The 10,780-nt window shown below is 38.5% G+C and overlaps 1 protein-coding gene across 3 annotated transcripts in view; it reads left to right on the forward strand.

Moving 5' to 3' along the window:
• The window catches only part of dbndd1 (dysbindin domain containing 1), a 34,655-nt gene extending 24,195 nt beyond the window's left edge, over window positions 1-10,460 (forward strand). For all 3 annotated transcript variants that reach the window (XM_043706772.1, XM_043706771.1, XM_043706770.1), the window contains exons 3-5: window positions 1,533-1,679; window positions 6,913-7,053; window positions 9,411-10,460. In XM_043706772.1, coding sequence (XP_043562707.1) covers window positions 1,533-1,679; window positions 6,913-7,053; window positions 9,411-9,586 — 464 coding nt within the window. In that variant the 3' untranslated portion in view covers window positions 9,587-10,460. The remainder of the gene's footprint in view (window positions 1-1,532; window positions 1,680-6,912; window positions 7,054-9,410) is intronic.
• The last annotated feature ends 320 nt before the right edge of the window (window positions 10,461-10,780 follow it).

Consider the following 10,780-nt stretch of genomic DNA (forward strand, 5'->3'; position numbering starts at 1 on the left):
TGAAAGAGGGAAGGCAAACATTACACAGTCATGGTGCTGTGGAAGAGCAATGGGATTTGGAGATACAGGTTCACATGGTATTAACAATGAAAAATCAGGTTGATGAGACAGTTAACATATCCAATAAAAATCTTTAGCACTAGAGCTACAGAACATAAGGGTAAAAATAACTATAAAAATATGTATAATTTTAATAAGACTGGTATGTAGTATTGGAATCTTCATTACTTAGCAATGACATTGAGTCCTTAGTGAGAATACAGTGCAGATCCTCTTGGATGTTGCTTGCTATGAGGAATTTTCTCTACACAGATGCTGGCAAACTTTATGTGTTTTTCAGCATTTCACAATATTAGCATATTCATTTAAAAAAAAAGCCAATACACTGCTATACCTTTACATATTTAATTAATAAATACCTGCTAATGATTCAAAGAAGGTGTTCTTAAACGATTATGATTTTACTAATAATAGGGCCATTAAACACTGCAGCACATTTATCGCTTATCTTAACGTTCTGTCAAAAGCAGAGAGATTTTTATGTGTTTAGTAAGTTTTACAGATAATTTTTGACTGAGGTAAACGAATATTAAATTATTAATTTTTCTTCCTAGTAACCTTATCAACAGTACAGAAATAATGGATTATATATTTGGTCTTGTGTACAGCTGCTTTTATCATCCTACTCTGCGTGGTTTTGTTTGTTTCTCTTTTGGACTTTAATATATTGAATCTTTGTTACTATGGTTTCTTTGTATTGTAGAATGCACCATCGTTGAAATGAGAGAGGATTATATTTGATTTTTTTCCTTCATGCCATGTAGTGCAGTTATATATTGGCAACACACCATTGTATTCTTGCTGCCAAAACAGCTGTCAATATTTAATGAGTTACGAGCTGAGAAATTAATTAGTTACCACCCTTACCAGATGGAGGCAAGTCCGACAGAAATTGCTTTACATAAATGATTTGTACACTGAGGTTTCTCCAATATGGACGCTCAATATTCATGCAAGCATGCACAAATACATACACACATGCTGTTTCCACACAGTGTATATACAGAAACACAGCACACATTTCTGAATAAGAAAGGCCCCTCCACGCAAGCTCATTATCTATAAACACACAAAACCTGATACACATATAGACACACTCACTCTACAACTGAATTTATTCTGTATGTGTACACACTTTCAATAAATCCAGTCTATTATATGCTGACCAGAATCATGCTATGTTTTACAAATTCTCTCCACAGAGAAGCCAGACACAATCAAATATCTCACTGTTCTCGGTCACTTTCTGACATCCAACAAGTAAATGCCTTCAGTTCTACAGGACACATGCATATACAGAATGCATGAGACAGACTTCATAATTGGTGTGACTAGAGGGACTTACATGGAGGGATTTTGAAAGATGATTTGGTGAATCAAGAACCATTTTAGAGCAATGAAGGAGGGATTAATGGATGAAATTTTATTGCATTTTTAAAGTAATATATTTTCTTCTTTCCCTCAATTCCTAGGAGAGTTTGACAAAGGCAAACAGAGTCCAAAGAAACCAAAGGGTCAAGAAGAGTCAGCTAATTCTGAATCTCACATTGTTGCTGCTGAGGAGGAAGACGGAATCCCAATTTCCACATCAGGGCTACTGCAGGTGGTAGAGAGAAGGCGTAAGTATGAACTGCCCTAATTTAAATACAGTGGCTACAAGAGCAGGTCAGATGCTAAGAATACTGCAGCAAGTAGCTCATCTCCATTATCCTTTCGGGCAATGCATTCCAGATCACAGAAGCTGACTGTGTGAAATTATCTAATAGTGGCTTTGCTTCTTTTGTCAATTACCTTAAATTACTTGGTTACTTACCAGGTGTGCTCTGGTTACTTATCCTTGTCCCATTGGAAAGTTTCACTTTATTTCAAATCCAAGTTGAAACTATTTTATAGGTCTCTTTTATATCTTTCCCCTCTCACTCTAAACCTATGCCCTCTAGTTCTGAACTCTCCCACCCCAGGGAAAAGACTTTGCCTATTTATCCTATCCATGCCCCTCATAATTTTGTAAACCTCTATAAGATCACCCCTCAGCCTCCGACGCTCCAGGGAAAACAGCCCCAGCCTGTTCAGCCTCTCCCTATAGCTCAAATCTTCCAACTCTGGCAACATCCTTGTAAATCTTTTCTGAACCCTTTCAAGTTTCACAACATCTTTCCGATAGGAAGGAGACCAGAATTGCAAACAATATTCCAACAGTGGTCTAACCAATGTCCTGTACATCCGCAACATGACTTCCCAACTCCTGTCCTCAATACTCTGACCGATAAAGGAAAGCACACCAAATGCCTTCTTCACTATCCTATCTACCTGTGACTCCACTTTCAAGGAGCTATGAACTTGCACTCAATGGCCTCTTTGTTCAGCAACACTCCTCAGGACCTTACCATTAAGTGTATAAATCCTGCTAAGATTTGCTTTCCCAGAGAAATCAAAGTTAACGTTTCGGGTCAAGTGACCCTTCCTCAGAACTGATGGTAGCTAGGAAAATGTCAGTTTATGTGCAGAATGGAAATCCCTGACAGAGAGGAGCTGAACGTCTTCAAGGTGGGCATGCCTCGAAGAGTTGTGTATGCTGAAGAAGTTCTGCTTCTCTCTCTGATGGGATTTCTATTCTATAGAAAAAGTGATATTTTCCTAGCTACCATCAGCTCTGCGGAAGGGTCACCGGACCTGAAATGTCAACTTTGATTTCTCTTGATTTGAAGGTGCCAGTATTAGACTGGGGTGTACAAAGTTAAAAATCACACAACACCAGGTTATAGTCCAACAGGTTTATTTGGAAGCGCTAAATTGCCCATAGTGTTAGGTACATTAGTCAGAGGGAAATGAGTCTAGGGGGTTTATTCTTCAGAGGGTCGGTGTGGACTTGTTGGGCTGAAGGGCGTGTTTCCATACTGTAGGGAATCTAATCTAATCACTAGCTTTCGGAACGCTGGTCCTTCCACCTGATAAAGGAGTAGTGCTCCGAAAGCTCGTGCTTCCAAATAAACCTGTTGGACTATATCCTGCTGTGTGAGTTTTAACTTTGATTTCTCTTCACAAACGTTGAGCTTTTCCAGCAACTTCTGTTTTTGTTCTGATTTACAGCATGCACAGTTCTTTCAGTTTTTATTCTACATTCTAACTTGTTTTAAATTCCTCAATACAGTGCTCCAATACGAGTGATACATTCATTTCAAACTGTTACAGTATTTTTACTGGTTTTCCCCAGCATTGTCAGGAAGGGCTGCAAACTGGATTGGGAATTGGGCCAGGTGACCTGGAAAAAACTGAGGAGGCTGCCAGTTCCCAAGAAGGAAAATCTGCCTGGGGGCTCTGGCTTTTTGTCCAGCAATTAAAATAATACAAAATAAAACATTCCTGCAGTCCTATACCTCTCTCAATCCTCTCACCCTCACATCCGTACCAAACCATACCCCCTAATGACCTCTACCTCTCACCACAAATCCTCTTATTCCTATGCCAACTATCATCCAATACCCTTTCCCCCTTCACTTATCCAAGCTCGCCTAGAATCCCCAAGTAAACAAGCACACAGAAAAAATTGCTGAACGTTCTTTATTACGGATTACATTGTGTTGAGAAAAGCACTCTCATTCATAAAAACATTTTGATAGATCTTGACAGGTCAGATGGACCAAGGGGTTTGTGCACCTTTTACACACAAGGGTATGTGACAATACCTGACCACTTCTCCGAGGTGATCCCTTCGCAGGGATATCTCAGTTTTGCAAAGGACTACCCTGCCTATCCATGGAGAACAGACCTGTTCTTAACTGGGCTCTGCTTCACAAAAGAGCTATGGATCACCCCAATCCCATCTCCTGATGAGCAATACCTGATTTGAGTGTGTAATTTAGGATTCCAAACATCTTCTGTCATTGCTACAGGGGAGACGCTTGTTGTCATGTCAAAAATCTGGGCCTACATCGTTAATTATAAAGCCCAGGATCCTTTTAGCCTTATTAATAACTTTCTCAATCTGTCTTGTCTCCTTCAATGATTTATGTAATTTCCCCACATTCCTTTGCTCCTGCATTTGATTTAGAATTGTATTCTTTAATTTATATTGCACTTCCCCACTCTTCCTAGCAAAATGTGCTGTTCTCTGCATTAAATTTCATCTACCATTTCCCTGTCACATCACCAGTCTGTCTGTGTACTCTGGAAGTGTATTACTATCCCTTTCACATCTCACAATACTTTCAAATGTTGTGTCATCCACCCAAAACCTAGGAACTTAATATATATCAAGAAGAGTAAGAGTCCTAACACCAACTATTGGGATACCATGTAACTTCCTCTAGTTTTAAAAACAATTATTCACAGTTTCTGTCTTTAATATTACTTACCCATCAGTGCTGTTATTGTCTCCTTTATTCTTGCTTATGTATATATGTCCCTTATATTTTGTCTATTTTGGTAATAATTTCCCAATTTTCAACTCGTGTCTATCTCTTAGCTCAATTTAAAACAAATTTAAATCATAGCATGGTCGTGGCACGGAATGAGTTAAGTTGGCCTATGGGCCCCATGCTGGCTCTCTGTACAGCAGTACAGTCAGTCTGATTCCTCTGCTCTATCCTCATAGCCCTGCAAGTTTTTTTCTTTTTATTTATTACAATTTTGTTTGTAATGTTGAATGTCTCCACTTTCACCACCCTCATTAACATGGGGTTTTGAGCTCATTAACAATCACTGCAGAAATAAAAAGTCATACTACCACTCCCCACTGCATCTGTTGCACAAACACTTTAATCTGTGTTCCTTAATCTGTGAATCAGCTTTGGGAACAGCTTTACTTTGTCTACTTTATCAAGACCTGTAATAGTCTTGCACAGCTCTATCAAATATACCTGCAATCTCTTTTTTTTAAATGAGAGAAATTCTAATTTCTTCAATTTCACTGGAGTTAATAGCCTTCATCTTTGGAACTATTCTTGTTAATTTTCGCTTGATCATCTCAAGGACTTTCATAACCTTCCAACAATGCAGTGACCAGAAATGATACTTTCTCTGGCCTGACTGGAGTTTTATCCAGTCTTTCTATTCAATACCTTCATTTATGAAGCCCAAGATCCCATATCATTCTATGTTCTGCACCTTCTTAGATATGCGCACATGAACCCCCAGATCTCGATGTCCCTCTGCACTCTTTAGAATTGTGCCATTAAGTTTATTCCTGTTCCTATCTTTCCTGGAAAATGCATCACCTCACATTCTGTGTTAAATTCCATTTCCAGTTGTCTGCCCATTATCCTAGTTTATCTGTGCCCTTTTGCTTTTGAATTTTATCATTTTTTCCGTTTGTTACACCTCGAAGTTTGGTATCATTGGCAAAGTTTGAAATTTACTCTATTCCAATAACCATAATAATGTCAAAAAGTATTGATCACAGCCTTATGGGACATAAGTATCTGTCACTTTTAGAAGTTATTGTTTACGATGACATATTTTTTGTCCATAAGCTAAATCTTTCATGCAGCCTCCCATTTGATGAGGTCTCGCTATTGTTAACCAGCCTTTAATTTGGTTAGCAATATGTATTACTTTATCAAACACTTTCTTAAGATTCAAATATATAATATTCACTGCATTCCATTTTTTTCAAATTCCCAAAAAAAGGTTAGGTCAGTTGAGCAGGATTTGTTTTTCTCAAATCCATGTTAACATAATTTAATTAACTCATTCCCTCCAAGTGCATGTTGTCTTTTCCCCTAGTTATTGTCTCTAAAATCTTACTAATATAAAACTGATTTGCTTGTAGTTACTAGGCATGACCCTCTGACCTTTCTTGAATAAGGGTGTCTTACATGCCACTCTGATGCTCTGGGTGCTATCTTATGGGAGAAAGTGAGGACTGCAGATGCTGGAGATCAGAGTCGAGAGTGTGGTGCTGGAAAAGCACAGCCGGTCAGGCCGCATCCAAGGAGCAGGAAAGATGCTGCCTGACCTGCTGTGCTTTTTCAGCACTACACTCTCGACTGGGTGCTGTCTTATGTTTGGAGAAGATTAGAAGATAATTCAAACTCTTCCTTTGTTCCCACAGGCATTTCTTCAGCAACCTGGGTGAAATCACTTAAACCAAGTTAAAAATCACACAACACCAGGTTATAGTCCAACAGGTTTAATTGTAAGCACACTAGCTTTCGGAGCGCCACTCCTTCATCAGGTGGTTTTGCACTTTCACGAATAAAATCCCATGAATACATTTGCACCTTTTGTACCATGTCTGCCTTCAAATCAAGAGGCAATGTATAAAGTCTGTGAAGGGCTAGGAATAAGACTTGACGAGATAGAGGAGAAATGAGAAAAGTGTAGGAGCAGATCCTGACAACTGTCATGCAGTAGAGTGTAGAGAGTAGAGCCAATTCACTATCAATCATTGAGCATACTGTATTTCAGTGGCACTTCATTATGAATGACAGCGAGAGGAGCTGCAAACTGGAAGGGAAACAGTTGCATGCACTTGGTCCATGAATCATTTTGGGAATTAGCCTCAGATACTGCAATTATCCTGCACACGTGGAACTACCCATCTCTGTCCTGTGGCACATAGGCTAATACAATTTAGTTGTGATAAGGTAGATTTCACCTTCTGTCGCCCACCACAGAGAAGTGCAGCACACACCACTAACAAGCGAATGGAACACACAAGATAATGACAAAAATAGGCAATGTCTGTTATAAATCGTGGTTTTACAACATCTTTTCAATCTGCACAGAACTCATCTGTTTTATATTGCAATGTCTTATAGATTAGGCATCAGTAATTTAGGAGGGCCTCCATGTATAACAAACTACATTCTTTGCATATTTCCATACAGTTATAATTTTGTATATTCACAGAGCCTCTCAGCAGCGTCTCGTCTCTTGAGGTACACTTTGACCTCATGGATCTGACTGAACTCACAGACATGTCTGATCAGGAACTTGCAGAGGTGTTTGCCGATTCTGATGACGAGAATCCATCACGTGATTCATCTACAGGTCAGTGTCAGTGAGCACAGGCTGAGCTATCTAGCCCCACTCAGCATTATTCCATTCTGTGATGGAACTAAAATTAGAACTACGTTTATATGAACACTAAAACTCATAGGCAATAATTTGAGATACATAGATGAGATTAAAATTAAAATGAAGCTTCTTTTAAGAATTTGAATAACCTGGTCTATGATCCATACCTTCAGAAACATGTCAGGAATTAAAATATTTGAAGGAAATATTCTGGAGAAGCAACAGCACAGAATTAAACCATTTGGCCAGGCTACTCTTGTGCTTCACCTAATCTAGTTCCATTCCAGTACCTCATCTCACACGCCCCCTTATTGCATTACTTCCCTCTGTGCAGTTCATCATTAGCTAAGCAGAAGTTTCATTTTCAACATTTATTCAGTTGTGTAAGGTTGGACCTCAAAATGGAAGAAAAATAAGGTAATAGCAAGATTATATACCAGAATATAATGATCTTTGTTCTATTCCTGTGACTGAAACCTTTGTTCATATTTTTGTTGCTATCACAGTTATCTGGACCAAAACTCTGCTGGCCAACGTCCCTTCTCATGGAGTCACAGAGTCATTTACAGCACTAAGAACTATGCCCATCCAGTCCAAATGGTTCCCAGGAAGAAATTCAGTGGGTTCCATTCCCTCACTCGATCCAGAGTCCTGCAAATTTTCCTTTGAATGCCAATCCTGGAAATCATTGAATGTTTTTGGCCTCTACCATACTAGTGGCAGAGTTCCCATAGATTGGCTACTGTACAGAAGAACTTCATTCAGACAGTTGTGTCTGTGCTGGCTGTTTGAAATTCAAATATTAAGTGTGTCAAATCCCATAGATGCTGTAAGAAAGTACAAAGGTGGAGCCAGCTTCAAACCATTCAAGGGGTTTAGATCACAGTGGTGCTGGAAAAGCACAGCAGGTCAGGCAGCATCCGAGGAACAGGAAAATCGACATTTCTGGCAAAAGCCCTTCATCCTGACCTCCTGTGCTTTTCCAGCACCTCCGTAATTTAAACTCTGGTTTTCAGCATTTGCAGTCCTAACTTTGCCTAGTTCAAACCATTCAAGATAGTCCAAGCATTCATGTGAAATGACACGTCCGGTGGAATAAAATGTGGAAAATGATAAGAAATTAAGAAATTAGAAAGAGTACATTATAAAGGGAATTGGATGTCCTTGTTAATAAGTTACTGAAGACTAATGTGCATATGCAGCAAGCACTTAAGGATAATGGAACGTTAGCAAGATGATTTGAGTAAAATAGTGAAGTCTTGCTTCTCTTGCATATAATCTTGGTTAGACCACCTCTTAGGCATTTCATATAGCTTTGGAGCCCTTCCTGAATTAAGGATATTATTGAACATTTTACCAGTCTTGTTCCTGGCCTGAATGGATAGTCCTGTGAGGACAGGTTGGGCAAACTGGGCCTGTGTTCTCTAGAGTTTTGAAGACTGAGAGCTAGAATCATTGAAAGTTACATAATACTTAAAGGTATAGACAAGTACATGCAGGTAATCATTTCCCCACTACCATTTCAAAACAAGGAGTCACCACACAGGACCAAGATTAGGAGAAATGTTTTTACTTAATGGGTTCAGAAACTTTGTCTTTGTCTATAGAAATGCTTCTTAACATCACTCCTGAATGGTCTGGCCTTAATTCTCCAATTAGGTCCTCCAGTTCTACAATCTACAGCCAATTAAAATAGCATATCTTCATCTACTCTGCATTTCCTTGTTAATATCTTGAAGACTTTGGTTAAAACACCCTTTAATCCTCTAAATTCTGGAGACAGTAGGCCTAATTTACATAATCTCTCCTGATAACTGGGCTTCAAGGGAACATTTATTATTGTAAATCTACATTGTACTCCCTCTAAGGTATATGCCCAGATCTTCTCAGAGTGGCCCTTGATGGGGTGGTAATGAGCTGCGTTTTTGAACCACTGCAATCCATTGTGTGTAGATACACCCACCATGCTGGTAAGGAGGCAGCTCTAGAATCTTAACCCAGCAATATTGAAGGAATGGTTCTGTATTTCCAAGTCAGGCAAGCAGCTGGTTTGGAGGAGAACTTGCAGGTGATGCGGTTCCCATGTATCTGCTGCTCTTGCCCTTCTCAATGGAAGTGGCTGAGGGTTTGGAAGGTGCATTCTAAGGAGCCTTGATGAACGTTTGTATGTATCCAAAAAAAAACACTTAAGCACATGTATTTTAAAAAGGTGGGAAAATCAGGAAATAGAATATTCTCATGTGAGCAAGGTATCAAGATAAATCTTACACCTTGGGGATGCTCATGTCTCTGTAGATGCATCCTCTAAATGTTAATATGTTATTTTGTAGAACTGAGCCAACCATTGATGTATCCAATCATCTCATGTGGAACACATTTAAAATCTCCTTCGTGGACAAGAGCCAAGAGTGAGCAGAGCAAGGACAGGAAGCACCCAAGTGATCCAGATGTTCCATTGGAGATGTCAGATCATTTTCACACAATTGAAACACACAAAAAACACTAAGGACTAGAATGGACCTTGCTTCAGCAAAATGTGCAGTGCTGAATAGTTCTGCTGCATCATTACTCTTCTCAAACATTCTTCGGTTTGTCGCTAAATTAAGTAGATTTACACCAACTGTACCTGCAGTGAATTACATGATATCTAAGGTATCAGTGAAGGATTTTTACTCCAAGTCGCCAAAGCATTGAAGATTAAAGTATCAACCATTGCCTGTTTTTATGCTTTTGGTACCATGCATGGGCCATTACTGTAACCTTTTTATTTCAAGTAATTCAGTCAGACAGATTTATAAGTTCTGAGAAAATCCAACTTGCAACAGAAAAGAATTAGTGTGGTTTTATAGATTTGCAGGCAGTAGCATTCAGTCCTTGTCTAACTAGCATTTGTTTTTAATTAGCTACTATAGTGATAAAAATCTTATAAATTGTCCATTTCACTTCATTTCAGGCTTAGATAAAAAAATGTTGACAGTTTGCTATATGCTCTTCACAGCAAAATTAATGTGTGTGTATAGGTAATGAATGCACAACAGGAAAATTATACCAGTAAAAATGTAAATAAGTATGGAATGTCTTGCCCATGACAATATTGAAAGAAGGCTTCCACTAAAAGGAAAGTACCAATGAATGTCTGTTATGCTTGGAATAAAACACCAAGAAAAAAAAAGAGATATTCTGTATATTTTCCAGGGAACATCTCTGAGCAGAATTTCTGAACCAAACAAAGTGGATCCCGATAAGTCCTACTGAAGTTTTATTAGCACTGAAATTATTATTGTTATATAACATAAAACCACCATAAATAACATTGTTGGTTTTCCTTTTCCACACTGAATTTATTATGAAATATTTATATTTTTCAATGAATTGTGCTCCAAGTCTGGATTTGCAAAAACAACATACTCAAAGAGAAAAAGGCTGAGCTGAGCTAAATGACTAGCTCAGATTCCATGTGATTCACATGTTTGGACAAAGAAATTCATTTTGCAAGTTTTCATTCCTGTTGTACAATAGTCATTACCTGCAAACCAAAACATTGCACTACTTGAAACTAGCAACTAAACTGAATAAGATGGATGCCAATTTCAAGTTATCCTAATTAGGATTTAAAATGAAAAAGTAGCTCTTACATACTCTAAAAGGATACTAGCTTCCCCTTCACATAGAAGATATAATTTAAATGTTATAGATAGAT

Source organism: Chiloscyllium plagiosum, chromosome 17, assembly GCF_004010195.1.
Source record: "Chiloscyllium plagiosum isolate BGI_BamShark_2017 chromosome 17, ASM401019v2, whole genome shotgun sequence".
Taxonomy (NCBI): Eukaryota; Metazoa; Chordata; class Chondrichthyes; order Orectolobiformes; family Hemiscylliidae; genus Chiloscyllium; species Chiloscyllium plagiosum.